The 22,073-nt window shown below is 43.8% G+C and overlaps 2 protein-coding genes across 2 annotated transcripts; one reads left to right on the top strand and one right to left on the bottom strand.

Moving 5' to 3' along the window:
• Window positions 1–6,273: 6,273 nt before the first annotated feature.
• On the top strand, window positions 6,274–7,625 carry LOC109879722 (cocaine- and amphetamine-regulated transcript protein-like). Its single transcript, XM_020471885.2, has 3 exons — window positions 6,274–6,490; window positions 6,630–6,713; window positions 7,026–7,625. Exons 1-3 carry the CDS (start codon window positions 6,356–6,358, stop codon window positions 7,131–7,133), a joined length of 327 nt encoding a protein of 108 aa, XP_020327474.1. The 5' UTR covers window positions 6,274–6,355; the 3' UTR covers window positions 7,134–7,625.
• Window positions 7,626–7,718: 93 nt separating this feature from the next.
• LOC116354005 (rab GTPase-activating protein 1-like) lies at window positions 7,719–15,587 on the bottom strand. Its single transcript, XM_031792630.1, has 8 exons — window positions 14,630–15,587; window positions 13,738–13,809; window positions 13,330–13,440; window positions 12,752–12,856; window positions 11,622–11,705; window positions 11,398–11,469; window positions 9,309–9,575; window positions 7,719–9,075 (listed from the first exon to the last, which is right to left on the bottom strand). The coding sequence occupies exons 1-8, from the start codon at window positions 14,738–14,740 to the stop codon at window positions 8,884–8,886; spliced, it is 1,014 nt and encodes a 337-aa protein (XP_031648490.1). The 5' UTR covers window positions 14,741–15,587; the 3' UTR covers window positions 7,719–8,883.
• Between the last annotated feature and the right edge of the window lie 6,486 nt (window positions 15,588–22,073).

Raw genomic sequence — 22,073 nt, 5'->3', positions numbered from 1 at the left:
AGCCGTTGTTGCTCCTAAACGTTTCCACTTCACAATAACAGCACTTACAGTTGACCGGGCAGCTCTAGCAGTGCAGAAATTTTGTGGGAAAGGTGGAATCCTGTGACGGTGCCACGTTGAAAGTCACTGAGCTCTTCAGTAAGACCATTCTACTGCCAATGTTTGTCTATGGAGATTGCATGGCTGTGTGCTCGATTTTATACACCTGTCGGCAACAGGTGTTGCTGGCATAGCTAAATCCGTTAATTTGAAGGGGTGTCAATGAATGAAAATATTAATTAAATTAATTAACAATTTATTTTGTGTCAAAACGCCAGTTGGCAACAAATCTCTTATGGGATTGATTGACACATAAACAAATATTACAATAACTCACTGTGATAATTCAGTGATAATTCTTCCGGTGTTCTCTGCAGTGTGCATCGCATAAAGAGTTTTTTAAAAAGTACAAAATAATTTTCCCCCCCAAAAAATATATATATATATATATATATGTATACATAATAGTAAATAAGGTCATCCAAACAGTAATTATATCCCAAGAGCAGGAATAAATATATACATACAGTACCAGTCAAAAGTTTACTATTTTCTACATTGTAAATTAATAAGACATCAAAACTATGAAATAATACATATGGAATCATGTAGTAACCCAAAAAGTGTAGATTTTAGATTCTTCAAAGTAGCTATGCTTTTCCTTGATGACAGCTTTGAACACTCTTGGCATTCTCTCAACCGTCTTCACTTGGAATGATTTCCCAACAGTCTTGAAGGAGTTCCCACATATGCTGAGCACTTGTTGGCTGCTTTTCCTTCACTCTGCGGTCCAACTTATCACAAATCATCTCAATGTTCTTCTAGATTCTTCCGGCGCTGACAGAGATGGCCGCCTCGCTTCGTGTTCCCAGGAAACTATGCAGCTTTTTGTTTTTTTCACGTGTTATTTCTTACATTGGTACCCCAGGTAATCTTAGGTTTTATTACATACAGTCGGGAGGAACTACTGGATATAAGAGCAATGTCAACTCACCATCATTACGACCAGGAATACGACTTTCTCGAAGGGGATCCTGTGTTTTGCCCACCAGCCAGGACAATGGATCAGATCCCAGCCGGCGAACCAAAACATCGACGCCGTAAAAGGGGAAAACGAAGCGGTCTTCTGGTCAGGCTCCGGAGACGGGCACATCGCGCACCACTTCCTAGCATACTACTCGCCAATGTCCAGTCTCTTGACAACAAGGTAGATTAAATCCGAGCAACTGTTGCCTTCCAGAGAGACATCAGCGACTGTAACGTTCTTTGCTTCACGGAAACATGGCTCACTCGAGACACGCTATCTGAGTCGGTACAGCCACCTGGTTTCTTCACGCATCGCGCCGACAGAAACAAGCATCTTTCTGGTAAGAAGAGGGGCGGGGGGCTATGCCTTATGATTAACGTGACGTGCTGTGATCATAACAACATACAGGAACTCAAGTCCTTCTGTTCACCTGACTTAGAATTCCTCACAATCTAATGTCGACCGCATTATCTACCAAGAGAATTCTCTTCGATTATAATCTCAGCCACATATATTCCCCCCCCAAGCAGACACATCGATGGCCCTGAACAAACTTTGTATTTTTTATTTGACTCTATGTAAACTGGAAACCACATATCCTGAGGCTGCATTCATTGTAGCTGGGGATTTTAACAAGGCTAATCTGAAAACAAGACTCCCTAAATTCTATCAGCATATAGATTGTGCTACCATGGATGGTAAAACCCGGGATCATTGTTATTCTAACTTCCGCAACGCATATAAGGCCCTCCCCCGCCCTCCTTTCGGAAAAGCTGACCACGGCTCCATTTTGTTGGTCCCTGCCTATAGACAGAGACTAAAACAGGAAGCTCCCGCGCTCAGCTCTGTTCAACGATGGTCCGACCAATCTGATTCCATGCTTCAAGATTGCTTCGATCACGTGGATTGGGATATGTTCCGCATTGCGTTAAACAACAACATTGATGAATACACTGATTCGGTGAGCGAGTTTATTAGCAAGTGCATCGACAATGTCGTACCCACAGCAACTATTAAAACATTCCCAAACCAGTAACCTTGGATTGATGGCAGCATTTGCGTGAAACTGAAAGCGCGAACCACTGCTTTTAACCAGGGCAAGGTGACCGGAAACATGACAGAATACAAACACTGTAGCTATTTCCTCCGCAAGGCAATCAAACAAGCTAAGCGTCAGTATAGAGACAAAGTAGAGTCGCAATTCAACGGCTCAGACATGAGAGGTATGTGGTAGGGTTTACAGTCAATCACGGACTACAAAAAGAAAACCAGGCCCGTTGCGGACCAGGATGTCTTGCTCCCAGACAGACTAAACAACTTCTTTGCTCGCTTTGAGGACAATACAGTGCAACTGACACGGCCCGCTACCAAAACCTGTGGACTCTCCTTCACTGCAGCCGATGTGAGTAAAACATTTAAACGTCTTAACCCTCGCAAGGCTGCAGGCCCAGACGGGATCCCCAGCCGCATCCTCAGAGCATGCGCAGACCAGCTTGCTGGTGTGTTTACAGACATATTCAATCAATCCTTATCCCAGTCTGCTGTTCCCACATGCTTCAAGAGGGAACCAATTCTCTTCGATTATAACCACAGCCGCATTGTTCCAGTTCCCAAGAAAGCTAAGGTAGCTAAGCTAAACGACTACCGCCCCGTAGCACTCACTTCCGTCATCATGAAGTGCTTTGAGAGACTAGTCAAGGACCATTTCACCTCCACCCTACCTGACACCCTAGACCCACTCCAATTTGCTTACTGCCCCAACAGGTCCACAGACGACGCAATCGCCACCACACTGCACACTGCCCTAACCCATCTAGACAAGAGGAATACCTATGTGAGAATGCTGTACAGCTCAGCATTTAACACCATAGTACCCTCCAAACTCGTCATCAAGCTCGAGACCCTGGGTCTCGACCCCGCCCTGTGCAACTGGGTACTGGACTTCCTGATTGGCCGGCCCCAGGTGGTGAGGGTAGGTAACAACATCTCCACCCCGCTGATCCTTAACACTGGGGCCCCACACGGGTGTATTCTGAGCCCTATCCTGTTCTCCCTGTTCACCCACGACTGTGTGTTCATGCACGCCTCCAACTCAATCATCAAGTTTGCAGATAACACTACAGTGGTAGGCCTGATTACCAACAACGACGAGACGGCCTACAGGGAGGAGGTGAGGGCCCTCGGAGTGTGGTGTCAGGAAAATAACCTCCCACTCAACGTCAACAAAATAAAGGAGATGATCGTGGACTTCAGGAAACAGCAGAGGGAGCACCCCCCCTATCCAGATCGATGGGACAGTAGTGGAGAGGGTAGTAAGTTTTAAGTTCCTCGGCGTACACATCACAGACACCCACACAGACAGCGTGGTGAAGAAGGCGCAGCAGCGCCTCTTCAACCTCAGGAGGCTGAAGAAATTTGGCTTGTCACCAAAAACACTCACAATCGAGAGCATCCTGTCGGGCTGTATCACCGCCTGGTACGGCAACTGCTCCGCCCACAACCGTAAGGCTCTCCAGAGCGTAGTGAGGTCTGCACAACGCATCACCGGGGACAAACTACCTGCCCTCCAGGACAACTACACCACCCGATGTCACAGGAAGGCGCAAACCAGATGGGATGGCGTATCACTGCAGAATTCTGTGGTAGCCATGTTGGTTAAGTGTGACTTGAATTCTAAATTCAGTGGCAAGAAAAAGTATGTGAACCCTCTGGAATTACCTGGATGTCTGATAAATTTGACATAAATTAAGATCAGATAAATTAAGTCACAACAATAGACAAACTCAGTGTGCTTAAACTAATAACACACAAATGATTGTATTTTTCTTGTCTATATTGAATACATCATTTAAACATTCACAGTGTAGTTTGGGGAAAGTATGTGAACCCCTAGGCTAATGTCTTCTCCAAAAGCTAATTGGAGTCAGGAGTCAACTAATCAATGAGATGAGATTGGAGAATTTGATTAGAGCTGCCCTGCCTCATAAAAAACACTCACAAAATGTAAGGTTGCTATTCACAATAAGCATTGCCTGATGTGAACCATTCCTCGAAACAAAAGAGATCTCAGAAGTCCTAAATTGAAGAATTGTTGCCTTGTATGAAGCTGGGAAGGGTTACAAAAGTATCTCTAAAAGTCAGTCCACGGTAAGACAAATTGTCTATAAATTGAGAAATTTCAGCGCTGTTGTTACTCTCCCTAGGAGTGGCGGTCCTACAAAGATGACTGCAAGAGCACAGTGCAGAATTCTCAATGAGGTTAAGAAGAATCCTGGAGTGTCAGCTAAAGACTTACATAAATCTCTGGAAGATGCTAACATCTCTGTTGACGAGTCTACGATACGTAAAACACTAAACAAGAATGGTGTTCATGGGAGGACACCATGGAAGAAGCCACTGCTGTCTCAAAAAAAACATTGCCGCATGTCTGAAGTTCGCAAAAGAGCACCTGGATGTTCCACAGCGCTACTGGCAAAATATTCTGTGGACAGATGAAACTTCGTTTGTGATGTTTGGAAGGAACACAAAACACTATGTGTGGAGAAAAAAAGGCACAGCACACCAACATCAAAACCTCATCCCAACTGTAAACCATAGCAGAGGGAGCGTCATGGTTTGAGGCTGCTTTGCTGCCTCAGGGCCTGGACAGCTTGCTATCATCGATGGAGAAATGAATTCCCAAGTTGGTCAAGACATTTTGCAGGAGAATGTAAGGCTATTTGTCCGCCAATTGAAGCTCAACAGAAGTTCGGTGACGCAACAGGACAACAACCCCAAAGAACTGCGAGGAGTAACAGCCTAACATACGTTGCTAGCTACCATGACAAAGACCAAAGCCGGTGGGAGTACCATTGAGGACAGTGCCAGTGATGTCTCTCACGTAAAGGATCTTTTAAACGAACAAAAAGAGACCTATAAGCAGTTGTTACAACAACAAGAAAATAGTTTTAAGTGTTTTGTCCAAATATTGTTGTAAATATTAGATTCATTCCAATGATATTAACAGGCTGACAGACTGATATCTGAAAAGCATCCTGTTCAGACAAATAGAACACACACAAGTAGACATGCTCACACACAGCTGTCTTCATATCTGACTAATCTTTATTTTCTAGTGTTGACTACTTCAGGTTCAGCAGGGTTGCACTGGATCAATAGGTTCACTTTAAAGGCCCAGTGCAGTCAACATTCTGTTTTTTCTGTGTTTTATATCATTTTGTACTAGGGGTGCAACTTTCACTGGGGATGGGGAGGACATGTCCCGCCCACATTCTGAAATTGCGTTTTTGTCCCCCCCCAGTTTTAGAATTGGAATGTGATACAAAATGAGGTAACGGTGTGCTTTAGGACCGTGCGGACGCCTCCGAGCGGTCGGGTAGGCTGTTTGGAGTGTTTGTCTGACTGGATAAAAAAAAAATATATATATATATATATCATTATTATTATGTCCCCCCACTTCTAAAACCAAAGTTGCGCTCCTGTATTGTACAACAACAGGTGATGAAACGAACACTCTAAAAGTGTGATTTTGTCAAATCAGTGTTATTTCCTGATAGTTGCTGGTTGAAAATATAATCTACACAGGATCTTCTAATCAGCAGGTTTGCATGGGACGGGGTTTCACCTTTCCATGGTGACATCACAATGCAGTAAATTGATGAATAGACAAAGAGTTCCGAACCTCTCAGCCAATAAAAGCTGGTTTTCAGTTTCCCCCTCTCCACAAAAACTACTCCTAAGCAGAATTCTTGCTTGGAAATAGTATTGTATGTGTGTGAGTGTGCATGCGTTTGTGTGTGTGTGAGATAGCGAGAGGTGGGTTGGTGAGATTAGCCTGTGATGTAGAGTCTCAGGCCTGCTCACTGTGTACACAGTTCTCCTGGACCAAATGAGCAAATGAGAGGTTAGGCATACACACACACCCAAGAGGAAATTGGATGCTGATTAAAGATTGGTCTCAACAGCCAGGGGCTGTGACCTGGGATTATTGGAAAGAGGTGAACAGAGGTGTTCTATCAGACAACGCCTCTCCATCACAACATCCTCTGGCGCGTGTATGTGCGTGCGTATGACCCTCTCCGGTCAGTGGTTACCTCTGTCGCTCCGCTCATGTCAGTGGTCATACATATTACAGTAGCTGTATGACGTCAGCAAACGCTATAAAATCAAGCCATAGCGTCTATCACCCCGAATCATAGCCCACTTCACCGGCCCAGTGTTCACCAAGCCCCCGCTAACCACCTGCAGAGGCCCCGCTGTATCTCCATCCCTTCTGGTTGTTTCAGCACCATGGCCAGCATTCTACTGCTTTTCCTCGCCGCCTCCTGCTGCGCATGTCTCTGTCTCGCTGACGGCGACACCTCGTTGGAGTTTGAGACTCGCGCTCTAGAGTTCCCTCACAAATCACAAGAAGAGAAGGATCTGGTAAGTTTAAATTGTTTTATGTTTGTGAAGTTGTTTGGTTTGTCAATGTGTTAGTTTAGTCGATTCATCCCTATTTTTGTAATTGTTTTCTAGCTACATCTATAGAAGTCTATAATTTTTGTTTTTCTCTGTCATGTAGATTGAAGCTTTGCAAGAAGTTCTGGAGAAACTGAAGAACAAACAGATGCCGTTATCAGAAAAGAAGCTCGGCTGGCTGCCGTCGGTAAGAGTAGACCTGATCAACCATTTTAAAGTGGTTAAAGTCCTATTGTCAACCGTTTTTAAGTAGTTTGCCTGTCTGTATCATGCATTTTACTTATTCATTGAGTCTAGTCGTATATTGCGTTTCAAATTGTTAAAACGGGACATTCGATAAAGGTTCTCAATTCACCGTGTTTAAAAAATATATAATTTAGGCGTTGCTAGGATTAATCTGGTTCTGGGAAACCAGTGTAGATGTTTCAGAATCCCATAGTCTGGAGACAGATCCCACCATCATCATAATTCAATTAATAAACAAACTGTTTGTTTCCAGTGTGACGCAGGCGAGCAGTGCGCTGTTCGCAAGGGTGCGCGCGTCGGAACGCTGTGCGGATGTCCGCGTGGGACGACCTGCAACTTCTATGTCCTCAAGTGTTTGTAAGAAGAGAAGAAGAGAAAATGATAAACAGTGTAGGGAGGGGAGCAGAGAGAAATAGGAGAGAGAGAGAGAACAGAAGCTGTTTCCTCATTCTGTGGGTCACATTCAGATGTGGAACGTTCAGACAGAAATATTGTATGTTGAACAGACATGTCTCTATCTGACATGTAAAGTAAATAGGAATCATATCAGCTTTACTTTCAGTATGTTGACCTCTCCTGTCCTGAACGTGACCCTGGTGTGTAATGGAGGGTTTGTTGTCTAACATAAAGGTGGTATCTCAAATACCAATCTATTCCCTATAATGCACTATTTTGGCCAGAGTCCTTTGTCAGTCCTATGTTGCTTCGGTCAAAAGTATTGCACTTTATAGGGAATATGGTGTAATTTAAGACACTACCCAACTTGTTCCCTTCATCTGTGCTCTCTGCTGTCTCGTCTATTTTGACTAATTACAAAGAAATTCAATGTGATTAATAAAGTCCTTGATTTACAGTTTTTTTGTATCGCTTCAGTGCAATTTTAACAAGTATGCCATGTGGTACCTGTTCACTTAGTACAAAACTCAAAACAGACCACCAAAAAGGCAGTTGTTTCAAAACTTTAAGCACATTTTCAATTGACTAAGTATTTCACAATCAAAATCATAGTCACATTTTCACCAAACTGAATCAGTGTTTCATCTGGAAATACATGTTCACATAACATAACTGCCGTGAACAATACAATGCTCACTTTTGATATGTTTCTCTTCTCCTTTGTTAAAAGACCATGAACTATTACTTAATCAGACTGCTCGAAATTGACGATCACGTATATGTTTGGTAAACCTATACATTACACAACTAGCTCACAGTTCATCCATGTTTCTCAAATTTCAAAGTTGTTGCAAATTTCTAAATGTTTACGGTTAAGTTTAGACATTAACTCCAAATGGTTAAGGTTTGGGATAGGCTTAAAACAACTATCTCAAAAACAACTTTCTATCGCTGGATTCAAACTTCCAACATTTGGAATCAGAGGCAGATCACAACCTACTTGAAGGCAACAGCGTTCATTGTTGCTCCTAGTGGCCGATTTCCACATCATCTCCAGACATCCTCAGATAAGGATGGACGTCGAATACTCACTTGTATCCCGGGTGACCTGGCTGACTTTACATGTCAACTGGTTTGTCTGCTACAGATTTTGAGAACTACTTAATGAAAATGTCTGTAAATGTAGAAACATAAAAAGTATGGATATATACTTGATTACAATGATGACTATTGATTTGACTTCACTGTAAGTTAAAAAGAAAATCTGATATTGACAACATCAGAGATGTACTGTATGTAACAAATCAAATCAAAAAATGAATGCACAATGACAGGTTTTGAATGAAGGACTGGGTGCCATACAAGTAATACCAGTTTGGAGTTTTGTTTAAAGAGTTGTGTGTGTGTGTGTGTGTGCATGCAGAAAGGAGTGTTAGCATTGGGATGTATGGTTTGATCATTGGATTCAGTTATTCACACGCTTTAGGGACAACACAATGCAGCCAAAGCAATACATAAAACATACAATTCCTGTATCAATAATAAAATATTGAAAATAAAAAATGACAATAACAAATAAAACCAAAATAGGGACTAGAATGCAGAAACAAACAGTCACCAATAGACATGTCTAATCATTCCAATACATATTATCTATACTCCCAGTATGTCCTCTTGCTGTCTCTCCCCCTCCCTTCCATCTCTCTGTCAGACAGTCACCTGGAGCTCCAGGCTGAGAGGGGGAGGCCATGGAGAGAATGCCCCATTGCTGAGGCTCTCCCACTGGGTAGGCTGCTGCTCTGCAGACCCCCTCCGGCTGACCGTATGGAGCTCACAGTCTTACTGAGCCAGCTGTTCCTAGCTGTCTGGAGATCACGTTGCAGCACCCCCTTCTGGTGTTCCAGCTCCTAAACAGGGGACAACACAACACATCATATATCACTATGGAGTGTGTACTGTCCACAAAAAAGTGTGTAGTGTGCATTATGAAGTGTGTAGTGTGCATTATGAAGTGTGTAGTGTACACTATGAAGTGTGTAGTGTGCATTATGAAGTGTGTAGTGTGCATTATGAAGTGTGTAGTGTACACTATGAAGTGTGTAGTGTGCATTATGAAGTGTGTAGTGTGCTCTGAGCTGACCTGGATTTTGCACTTGGCCTCCACCATCTGTAGTTTAGTCTGGGCCAGCTCTTTCTCCAGCTCTGTGACCTGGCCACTCAGACACACCTTCTCCTGGTCTTGTTCCCTGGTACCAGTCGTCTGCTGGTCTGGTTCTGTTTCCTGGTCTCTCTGCTGGCCTGGTTCTCTGGTGCTGATACTTCTCTGGTACGGGGCTGTGGAACCGAAGCCTTCCATAACAGGAGAATCTAGAGCCTGTCGGCAGCGAGAACATGCCAGCACAGCATTCTAAGAGAGGGAGGAGAGGGGTGGGAGGGGTTTGATGAGAGAGTTCAAAAGTGTTTTATTATGAACATGTACAGTGGGACAAAAAAGTATTTAGTCAGCCACCAATTGTGCAAGTTCTCCCACTTAAAAAGATGAGAGAGGCCTGTAATTTTCATCATAGGTACACTTCAACTATGACAGACAAAATGAGAAGAAAAAAATCCCGAAAATCACATTGTAGGATTGTTTATGTATTTATTTGCAAATTATGGTGGAAAATAAGTATTTGGTCACCTACAAACAAGCAAGATTTCTGGCTCTCACAGACCTGTAACTTCTTCTTTAAGAGGCTCCTCTGTCCTCCACTCGTTACCTGTATTAATGGCACCTGTTTGAACTTGTTATCAGTATAAAAGACACCTGTCCACAACCTCAAACAGTCACACTCCAAACTCCACTATGGCCAAGACCAAAGAGCTGTCAAAGGACACCAGAATCAAAATTGTAGACCTGCACCAGGCTGGGAAGACAATCTGCAATAGGTAAGCAGCTTGGTTTGAAGAAATCAACTGTGGGAGCAATTATTAGGAAATTGAAGACATACAAGACCACTGATAATCTCCCTCGATCTGGGGCTCCACGCAAGATCTCACCCCGTGAGGTCAAAATGATCACAAGAACGGTGAGCAAAAATCCCAGAACCACAAGGAAGATGAAACGTGGCTGGGTCTTTCAGCATGACAATGATCCCAAACACACTGCCCGGGCAACGAAGGAGTGGCTTCATAAGAAGCATTTCAAGGTCCTGGAGTGGCCTAGCCAGTCTCCAGATCTCAACCCCATAGAAAATCTTTGGAGGGAGTTGAAAGTCCATGTTGCCCAGCAACAGCCCCAAAACATCACTGCTCTAGAGGAGATCTGCATGGAGGAATGGGCCAAAATACCAGCAACAGTGTGTGAAAACCTTGTGAAGACTTACAGAAAACGTTTGACCTCTGTCATTGCCAACAAAGGGTATATAACAAAGTATTGAGATAAACTTTTGTTATTGACCAAATCCTTATTTTCCACCATAATTTGCAAATAAATTCATAAAAAATCCTACAATGAGGCCTCCCGGATGGCGCAGTGGTTAAGGGCACTGTACTGCAGCGCTAGCTGTGCTATCAGAGACTCTGGGTTCGCGCCCAGGCTCTGTCGTAACCGGCTGCGACCGGGAGGTCCGTGGGGAGACGCACAATTGGCCTCGCGGAGGGTTTGGTCGGGAGGGTTTGGTCGGTAGGGATATCCTTGTCTCATCGCGCACCAGCGACTCCTGTGGCGGGCTGGACGCAGTGCGCGCTAACCAAGGTTGCCAGGTGCACAGCGTTTCCTCTGACACGTTGGTGCGGCTGGCTTCCGGGTTGGAAGGCGCTGTATTAAGAAGCAGTGCGGCTTGGTTGGGTTGTGTGTCGGAGGACGCATGACTTTCAACCTTCGTCTCACCCAAGCCCGTATGGGAGTTGTAGCGGTGAGACAAGATAGTAGCTACTAAAAAAACATTTGATACCACGAAATTGGGGAGAAAAAGGGGAGAAAAAAAAAACGTAAAAAAATCCTACAATGTGATTTTCAGATTTTTTTTTTCTCATTTCGTCTGTCATAGTTGAAGTGTACCTATGATGAAAATTACAGGCCTCTCTCATCTTTTTAAGTGGGAGAACTTGCACAATTGGTGGCTGACTAAATACTTTTTGGCCCCACTGTAGAGGGAGGGGTGATTTCCATTCAGAACAAATTATATCATCAAACTGTGTGATTGTCAAACGGTGACATCATCAGACAGTGCCTTATACATCCTCACCCTGAGTTCGTCCAGGTCCTCTCTGTGGGCCGCCTGCTGCTTCTCCACCCGACTGGTCAGCTGGGAACAGATCTGACAGACAGAGGAAGAGGTGTAGGTGTGTAGGTGTGTAGGTGTGTAGGTAGGTGTGTGTGTGTGTGTGTGTGTGTGTGTGTGTGTGTGTGTGTGTGTGTGTGTGTGTGTGTGTGTGTGTGTGTGTGTGTGTGTGTGTGTGTGTGTGTTACCTGTTTGTAGTCTGAGATGATGCCTGAGCTCCTTTTCACCTCTGGTTCAGCCTTGTCCAGCTTTGCCCTTAACACCTCCTTCAACTGTGAAACGACAAATACATGTCCATAAATAGAATACAATATTACATCACTACCATAAATATAATATTACATTATTACCCATAAATAGAATACAATATTACATTATTACCCATAAATAGAATACAATATTACATCAGTACCATAAATATAATATTACATTATTACCCATAAATATAATACAATATTACATCACTACCATAAATAGAATACAATATTACATTATTACCCATAAATAGAATACAATATTACATCACTACCATAAATAGAATACAATATTACATCACTACCATAAATAGAATACAATATTACATCAGTACCATGAATATAATATAATATTACATCACTACCATAAATAGAATACAATATTACATCACTACCATACATATAATACAATATTACATCACTACCATAAATACAATACAATATTACATCACTACCATAAATATAATATAATATTACATTATTACCCATAAATAGAATACAATATTACATCACTACCATAAATAGAATACAATATTACATCACTACAATAAATAGAATACAATATTACATCAGTACCATGAATATAATATAATATTACATCACTACCATAAATAGAATACAATATTACATCACTACCATACATATAATACAATATTACATCACTACCATAAATAGAACACAATATTACATCACTGCCATACATATAATACAATATTACATCACTACCATAAATACAACACAATATTACATCACTACCATAAATACAATACAATATTACATCACTACCATAAATATAATATAATATTACATTATTACCCATAAATAGAATACAATATTACATCACTACCATAAATATAATATTACATTATTACCCATAAATAGAATACAATATTACATCACTACCATAAATATAATATAATATTACATTATTACCATAAATAGAACACAATATTACATTATTACCATAAATAGAATAAAATATTACATTATTACCCAAATTAGAATATAATATACCATACATCGAAGTATGGAAACATAAAGGATGGATGGATAGAAGAGATTACCTGAGCAGCCTCCTCCTCTTTCCCTCTCTTCTCCTCCTCTGCGTTCTTTAATCTCTTTCTGGTCTTCAGCAGCTCTTTGGTCAGTTCATTCACTCTGTCCTCCGCCTGTGGGCCCACCAACATTAATTAATTAATTAATTAATTAAGTCTGTCTGTCTGTCTGTCTGTCTGTCTGTCTGTCTGTCTGTCTGTCTGTCTGTCTGTCTGTCTGTCTGTCTGTCTGTCTGTCTGTCTGTCTGTCTGTCTGTCTGTCTGTCTGCACAAGTGCCTATGGGGACAGCCGAACAACCCCTTTGGAACCCTTTTTTCTAAGAGTGTAGAAAATGTTATTGTCCATAGGGAATGAGGTAGTAAATGAGGTAGTAAACTAGGGGAAGTGCCTACAGTTAGAGGGCTCGGGGAGTGCCTAGGAGGTAGGGGGCTAGGGGGAGTGACTAGGAGCCAGGGGAATAGGGTGAGTGACTAGGAAGTAGGGGGCTAGGGGGAGTGACCAGGAGCCAGGGGAATAGGGTGAGTGACTAGGAAGTAGGGGGCTAGGGGTTGATGTGGGGGTGATGTGGGGTAGGTGAGTGGTGTACCTGGTCCAGGTCAGTCCTCAGGGAGATCTTGCTGGTGATCAGTCTGTGGGCCAGAACATCATTCTCCTGCTCCAGACGCAGACTGTCCTGCTGCAGCTGACGGTTCTCCCTCTGCAGGAATACACAGAACAGAGAACACAAAGTCAGGTTCTACCTCCATAGAATGCACAGAATATGGAGCACAGTTAGGTTCTCCCTATAGATTGCTATAGAATGTGGCACACCCATTCCGGTGGGTTTGGGGGGTGGAGAGAGTGCTGGTTTTGGGTGTAAAGGGGGTGCTGACTGTTTAAGTGGGGGAGGGGAGTGGTGATAGTGGGTGGGGTTCTGCTGTATTGTTGGGTGGAGGTGGGAGGGAGGGAGGGGTTAGGTTTAATACACATCAAAGTGCTAACGGTTTGGTCCTACCTGGTATCTGTCTACGTGGTCATCCTGTTGTTGCGTCTGGTTCTCTCTCAGCATGGCCTTCTTACTGGGAACCTGTAGAACAACAACAGTCAAGGTTGAGTGAGAGAACAGTCCACAGGCTCAGCATACATAAACAACAGCTAAGTTTGATTGAGAGAAAGTTATATCACACAAACAGAGAGAGAGAGAGCAGAAGTAGGCTGACCCACAAAGAATTTGAAAACAAAATCCAATGTTGATAAACTCCCATATCTACTGGGTGAAAAACCACAGTGTGCCATCACAGCAGCAAGGTCTGTGACCTGTTGCCACAAGAAAAGGGCAACCAGTGAATAACAAGCATCATTGTAAATACACCCAATATTTATGTTAATTTATTTTCCCTTTTGTACTTGAACTGTTTGCACATCGTTACAACACTGTAATAATATGTTTTGGAAAATATGAAAGAAAATAGTCTTCAAACCTCCTAAAAAGACAAGTTCAACCTTGTTGCTATTGTTGTTGTTTGACCACATGCTCTATGACACAGCAGCAATTGTTTTATGGTTGTATAATGGTTGTGGTCTTACCGTGTGTTTGGGTATGGTTGTTTAATGGTTGTGGTCTCACCGTGTGTTTGGGTATGGTTGTTTAATGGTTGTGGTCTTACCGTGTGTTTGGGTATGGTTGTATAATGGTTGTGGTCTCACCGTGTGTTTGGGTATGGTTGTTTAATGGTTGTGGTCTTACCGTGTGTTTGGGTATGGTTGTATAATGGTTGTGGTCTCACCGTGTGTTTGGGTATGGTTGTATAATGGTTGTGGTCTTACCGTGTGTTTGGGTATGGTTGTATAATGGTTGTGGTCTCACCGTGTGTTTGGGTATGGTTGTTTAATGGTTGTGGTCTCACCGTGTGTTTGGGTATAGACTCGGCCATCAGGCAGGCCAGTATCTCCTCCTCGGTCATCTGGTCTATGATGTGGGTGTCATATGCCACCCTGATAGACACTTCTTCCATCATCCTGACACACACACACACACACACACACACACACACACACACACACAGCTGGAGGATGCAGGTCTCTGCTCTGAGGTAAGTGAACCCCAGCAGGAGAGATAAACTCCAAGAATTAGTTAGTCAGAATTCCAACAGGTGTTCCAGTCAGACAGGTAAACTCCTTCACACAGGTAAACTCCTTCACACAGGTAAACCTCCTTCACACAGGTAAACCTCCTTCACACAGGTAAACCTCCTTCACACAGGTAAACCTCCTTCACACAGGTAAACTCCTTCACACAGGTAAACTCCTTCACACAGGTAATCTCCTTCACACAGGTAAACTCCTTCACACAGGTAAACTCCTTCACACAGGTAAACTCCAGTAGCAGAGAGGCACGTGTTGATACACAGCTGAGCTAACAGGTGAATTCCAACAGAGGTAGTAACTCCCAGTCAGTCAGATATACACAGGTCAACACCCAGAGACAGGTGAACTCCAGCAGGTCAGAGACGGTACCTGTGAAAAACCTGGTGAGCTTCGAGAACAGCTGAAAGCCAGGTAAACTACCTCAGGTAGTCCAAAGGTCAAGTCCAAGGGCGTAGTCCAACATGTGTATGAAACACACAGACACACTCTAGCTAGCAGGCAGGTACAGCAGTGGACTACACACACAGACACACTCTAGCTAGCAGGCAGGTACAGCAGTGGACTACACACACACAGACACACTCTAGCTAGCAGGCAGGTACAGCAGTGGACTACACACACAGACACACTCTAGCTAGCAGGCAGGTACAGCAGTGGACTACACACACAGACACACTCTAGCTAGCAGGCAGGTACACACACAGAAACACATACAAATGAAGAGGTACAGGTTTGACAGGGTTTATATATACGAGGTGTGTGACACAGACACACCTACTGCTGTCCTCCCCTTTCTTATTCTCTTCACCCTCCTCTCATTCCCTCTCTATTGCTCCCCTGTAAAGAGATTCACACTCCTCCACCCTGAAACCCCCCAACCCAGTCAACAAACACACACACACACACACACACAAACACACACACACACACACACACACACACACACACACACACACACACACACACACACACACACACACACACACACACACACACATTTTAATGATGCCCTGGTGTTGTCAACTGAGAGGTTCATGCTGTTCTATGCCTGGTATTTAGGATATTTACCCTGGAGTGTTTAGCGTGTGTGTGTGTGTGCGTGGTGTGTGTGTGTGTGGTGTGTGTGTGTGCGTGCGTGCGTGTGCGGTGTGTTTGTGTGTGGAGTGTGTGCCTCTCCTCACAGTGCTATCGTCTCCAGAAGGCCAGGGCTGAAAGGGGTTTGTCAGGAGTTTAAACTGGTCCTGCCACTACAGTAATACTTACAATACATCTGAACACAACACAGAAGATGCAACCCAAGGGAAACAAAGACCAACACATGAAACCGTCTTTACTCATATTCGACCATTTATGATCCTTTATTCTTATAAAACAGTTCTAATATGACTGTTTTGAAGCGGCCTCATCTGACTCCAGGTTGCAGTGCTGTCTATGTCATTCCATCTGTCAACAGCAGAGTGAGACAGGTGGTCCTGAACAAGTCCTGTTCACACAACTCACAGACACAGACGCCATACAACTACCTTTAAAGAAGGCCCACAGGACAACCAGGTTGGGTCAAAGCATCATAACGCGTCTAGACTGACATTGTGTCGTTCCTTATTTATATGTATTCAACATATTTCTGAGTCTGCTTTTCATTTGCGGGGCTCAGTTGGTAGAGCATGGTCCTTGCAACGGCAGAGGAGTTGGTTCGATTCCCGGGACCACCCATACGTAATAAAACCACAAATGAATGCACACAAGTCGCTTTGGATAAAAGTGTCTGCTAAATGGTATATATTATTGGATTCATTGTTAGTGAAGAAACACAGACGAGTCCAGGCAGATACACATATTGGTTTATCTTCCAAAAGGAACACTGTGCATTAAACATGGAATTCATCTTCAGAGTTCATTTTAAAGGGAGACTCAGCTACATGACATCATCGTACACCACGGGTCAACTTCCTGTTTAGAGACATCATCAACAACAAAATTCCAATCTGTCACTGGCTCTTCCCAATATGGGCATGTCTCAACGAACAGTGCAAATAGTCTGTAAGCAGGAAGTTGCCCTGCTGTGTATGATGATGTCATTTTTAAGAAATAGTCCACCTTTAATAGAAAAAAATATATATAGTATAGAATTAGTGAATTCAATATTAAAGTTACCTTCATTGCCAGACTACAGGCAGCAGTGTCTTTGTGTGAGTGTGTGACTACATAGCAGTGAACACAAACTTTGAGTGTTATTGTCAGTAAATCAACACGTGAACAGACAGATGTCCATTTCCACATCAACTCTCTAACAAAGAATCACAAAAGGAATGGGAAGTGAGGAAGACCAAGATGTGAAGACCACGGTTTTGTCCCAAATGGCACCCTGTTCCCTAGATAGGGCACTACTTTTGACCAGACCCATATGGGCCCTGGTCAAAAGTAGTGCACTGTATAGGGAATACAGTGCCATTTGGGACGCACACTGTGAGAAAAGTGGAAAGTGCATTGTGTGTAAAGAGTAAAACATCTCTTTTATCAATACTTGTCTATATTATCAAGTGTCATAATGAACAGCTTTTAGTAAGTGTACAGCATCTCTGTTATGTGTTTTGAAGGACAGGGTAAGGGCTAAGTGAAACATCATAGAATTGGACAAACAGATGCCCTCGTTGGCTAAAATGTTTGTGTGTTTGTATTGTTTTAGCCAGGATTATATTTAATGCATCCGGATATCCCCTTACAATAATTATATATATTTTTAAATCACGTGTAAAACTGCAAATTCAACATGTGTTTTTTTTCTAAGGGTCAGAGGGGTCAACAAGGGACATACTGCTCCTTTAAACTCTGGAAGACAAAAATACATCTTTGAGCTTTAGTCGTTGAATGTAATGTGATTAGACATTCCAGACGTAAAGCAAACCTACAAACACATATAGCCCTCATGTCAGTCACCTCGTTCACATTATCAGCTTTCAGGCAGAGGAGAGAGATGGAGAGAAAAATATAGAAAAGGAGGGAGAGAAAGACAGATCGAGAGAAAGAGAGAGAGGGAGAAACACCAGTGTGATGCTGTTCCAGTCTATCTTCTCCCATCATCTGTAGTAATCTCCCATAGTCAAACCCAACATCTCCTCCACTGTAGGGTTTACCAGATGACCAGACCTCCACACCGCTGCACCAGACATGGGTCCGTCTGTGGTTCTGTCCCGATCAGGGGTCTGTAGGTTCAGCGTGTGGCTCTCTCCCCTGGATGGGTGGTACTCTGGATGTCTCTGGGACTCTTTCCCCTGGGAGAAGGAGTGTTTGTATGAGTGCGTGTGTGACGTCAGTGTGTGTGTGTGTGTGTCCATGTGCGTCAAACCGGCGTGCTGTAGGGGCGTCTGTTACTGCAGGGTGTGTTAGGGTGGATGTCAACGGGGCTATAGTAGCTCAAAGGGGATTGGCCGGGCTGGGTCAAAAAGAAGGGCGCCTGCGGCGTGTCTGACGGGGGCAGTGATTGACACAGTCCGGGGTTGTCATAGTGATACGTATGGAATCCCAGCCGCTCGGTTCCGTTGTGCAGCTCGTCACTAAGTTCTGGGCGTAGCCAGAAGGGGGAGCAGGTGGGGCAGTAGCTGGGGGGAGGGCCCACCTGGAACACACACAATCACCATAGAAATAGAATGATTGAAATAGAATAGAGTCCTTCAAATTCTATGTATGAATCAACTGCCTACTGTAGCTCTAGATTCAGGTCTAGGGTTTGTGTTAGTGCTGTACTCTAACCTCCAGGGGCTCCAGGCAGAGAGGGGTGACAGCCAGGCTGTCCATCCCAGAGGCGCTGCACGATTTGCAGGCAAAGTGAGCCTGAACCTCCCCTTGAGCATCCCCTTCTCCATCTCTTCCTCCCGTTCCGTCACCTCCTCCAGCCACGGAAGCCAAGTCCACCTCCGACTCATTTTTCTTACAGCAGTAGTACTGGAATTAGTGAAGGGGGGAGGTTTTGTTGGAATCAGTTATTGTTCATGAAAGACTGTGCAGGTAAAACACACACACAGGTTACCTGGAGCCTGCAGTAGCACAGCACTGCTACAATGCAGAGCAGGATGACTGTGGCGAGAAGTCCTCCACTTATTACAACTGTTCCTGCTGACATTAAACTGGTTAGAACTCTCCATCAAACCCTGGAGAGAGAGAGAGAGAGAGAGAGAGAAGTGGGGGGGAACTACAGTAGTTAGTTATACTCTATGTTCTTAGCTACAACTTGACAGCACATTAAAGGAGTATAATACTTACGTTCAGCAATGGGTTCTATACCTGCAAGAACAAAGAGAATCAAAGGACCTAAATTAGTTTGGTTGGGAAAGAACTATGATCTAAATGAACTAAGGCCAGGGCCCGTGTCTATCTACCATGTGCCTCAGGATAGGATAGCTGATCTAGAATCTGTCCATACAAACTTATTCATCATGAAATAAAAGGCTAAACTGATCCTAGATCAGCACTCCTCCGAGACACTTTTTTTGTGGATACAGGCCCAGAACTCACATCAGGAGACAGGTAGAGGTGGAGAGGGGGAGGAGGCAGAGATCGGGGCGGTTTTCCTGTGAGGTCTTGGGGGTGGTGGCCTCAAAACCTCTTCTGGTTGGATCTCCTACAGAAAGATGAGTTAGAAGATAAAACATGGATCTCTTCATCCATGATATCTACATCAGTCTCCTATCAGCAGGAGAGAGAGAGAGAAAATGTCAATTATAATTCAATACAAAGAATTTGAAACTATAAAAGATGAAGAAAAAATCAAATATTTATTGGGTGAAAAGCCAAAATGTGCAGTTTTGGCAACCAAATATGTGTCATCCTGCCACAACCTGAGGGACAGCCAGTGAAAAGTGCAAAGTAATGTCGATAATATTTCCCATCTTCTTTTGTTTTGTCTTTCATACCAGGTCATGTGTCTTCTCAGTCATGTTGACACTGGTCTACTACCAGGTCATGTGTCTTCTCAGTCATGTTGACACTGGTCTACTACCAGGTCATGTGTCTTCTCAGTCATGTTGACACTGGTCTACTACCAGGTCATGTGTCTTCTCAGTCATGTTGACACTGGTCTACTACCAGGTCATGTGTCTTCTCAGTCATGTTGACACTGGTCTACTACCATTGCGTTAATGTATTGTTATTCTCATTAATCTTGTTGTTGTAGTTGCTGTTAATGGTAAACCCATGTCCACTACTACTATTATTATTGCTGTTGGTCCCACCATTTATTTATATATAAATATACATTTGTATTTTATTTTTATTTTTAGATATGTATACTTTGACAATGTAAGTAATAATGAACTTGCCATGTCAATAAAGTCAATTGAATTTAATTGAATTGAGAGAGAGAGAGAGACAGAGACAGAGAGACAGAGACAGGGAGACAGAGAAAGACAGAGACAGGGAGACAGAGAAAGAGAGACAGAGACAGAGAGACAGAGAAAGACAGAGAGAGACAGAGACAGGGAGACAGAGAAAGACAGAGAGAGACAGAGACAGGGAGACAGAGAAAGAGAGACAGGGAGACAGAGAAAGAGAGACAGAGACAGAGAGAGAATGGGCATTCTACAAATCTGTGTGTGTGCATCTGTGTCCATCAGACAGCTCCTCCTCTATGTCACCACTGCTCTAAATTATATACAGCTTGGGCAGGTTAATGCCGTTAAAAGCAATGTGAAATCTCCATCTCTCTTTCTCTCTCTTTTTCTCTGTCTCTCTCTGCTTTGCTCTCTTCCCCTCTCTCTCTCCTTCTCCCAACCTTCCACCTCTCTTCTCCTCACCTCCTTCTCTCTCTGTGGACCATGTCCAAGCAGTTCATCACACAACAGGGTCTGATTACAATGGCGAGAGAGACAGAGGGAGGAAAGGGAGAGAGTTAAGCCTGGAATAAAATATAGGGTTGAAGACTAACCCCTCTACCTTTTCTGACAATCACAGCACACACTGTGTCAGAAAATGCTGTGGGATTTGACTGTGGACACACACACACACACACACACACACATGCACACACACACACTCCTGTACCGTATGACCTAAAAGGAACCTGTGGTCCCAGGAGGGATCTGCAAAAAACTCCATTAACTAATAACCAGGAGGAAAGAGAGACAATGGAGGAGAGGAGAAAAACAGAATCACTATATTACCTACGTAAAATAGTCTACAGGGAATTCAGGAGAGGAGGAGAAAAGAGGAGAGGAGAGATGAAAAGAGGAGAAAAGAGGAGAGGAGAGGATTGGAGAGGAGAGGTGAAAAGAGGAGAGGAGAAAAGAGGAGAGGAGAGATGAAAAGAGGAGAAAAGAGGAGAGGATAGGAGAGGAGAGGAGAGGACAGGAGAAAAGAGGATAGGAGAGGTGAAGAGAGGAGGGGAGAAGAGAGGAGAGGTGAAAAGAGGAGAGGAGAAAGAGGAGAAGAAAGGAGAGGAGAGGAGAGGAGAGGAGGAGGAGAGGAGAGGAGAGGAGAGGAGAGGAGAGGAGAGGAGAGGAGAGGAGAGGAGAGGAGAGGAGAGGAGAGGAAGGAGAGGAGAGGAGAGGAGAGGTGAAAAGAGGAGAAAAGAGGAGAGGAGAGGAGAAAAAAGAGGAGAGGTGAAAAGAGGAGAAGGAGAAAAGAGGAGAGGAGAGGAGAAAAGAGGAGAGGTGAAAAGAGAGGAGGAGAAAAGAGGAGAGAAGAGGTGATGAGAGGAGAAGAGAGGAGAAGAGAAGAGAGGGAGAGGAGACGAGAGGAGAGAGAAAAGAGGGAGAGGAGAGGTGAAAAGAGGAGAGGAGAAAAGAGGAGAGGGAGAGGTGAAAAGAGGAGAGGAGAAAAAGAGGAGAAGAGAGGAGAGGAGAAGAGAGGAGAGGGTGAAAAGAGGAGAGGAGAAAAGAGGAGAGGAGAGTAGAGGTGAAGAGAGGAGAGGAGAAAAGATGAGAGGTGAAAAAGAGGAGAGGAGAAAAGAGGAGAGGAGAGGGGAAAAGAGAGAGGAGAGGTGAAAAGAGGAGATGTGAGGTGAAAAGAGGAGAGGAGAAAAGAGGAGAGGTGAAAAGAGGAGAGGAGAAAAGAGGAGAGGAGAGGGGAGAGGAGAGGAGAGGAGAAAAGAGGAGAGGAGAGGTGAAAAGAGGAGAAAAGAGGAGAGGAGAGGTGAAAAGAGGAGAGGAGAAAAGAGGAGAGGAGAGGAGAGGTGAAAAGAGGAGAGGAGAGGAGAAAAGGAGAGGAGAA

The sequence above is a fragment of the Oncorhynchus kisutch genome, linkage group LG16 (genome assembly GCF_002021735.2).
Source record: "Oncorhynchus kisutch isolate 150728-3 linkage group LG16, Okis_V2, whole genome shotgun sequence".
NCBI classification, from domain to species: Eukaryota; Metazoa; Chordata; class Actinopteri; order Salmoniformes; family Salmonidae; genus Oncorhynchus; species Oncorhynchus kisutch.
The sequence above is the reverse complement of the archived record's forward strand: the minus strand, read 5'-3'. Positions and strand labels throughout refer to the sequence as shown.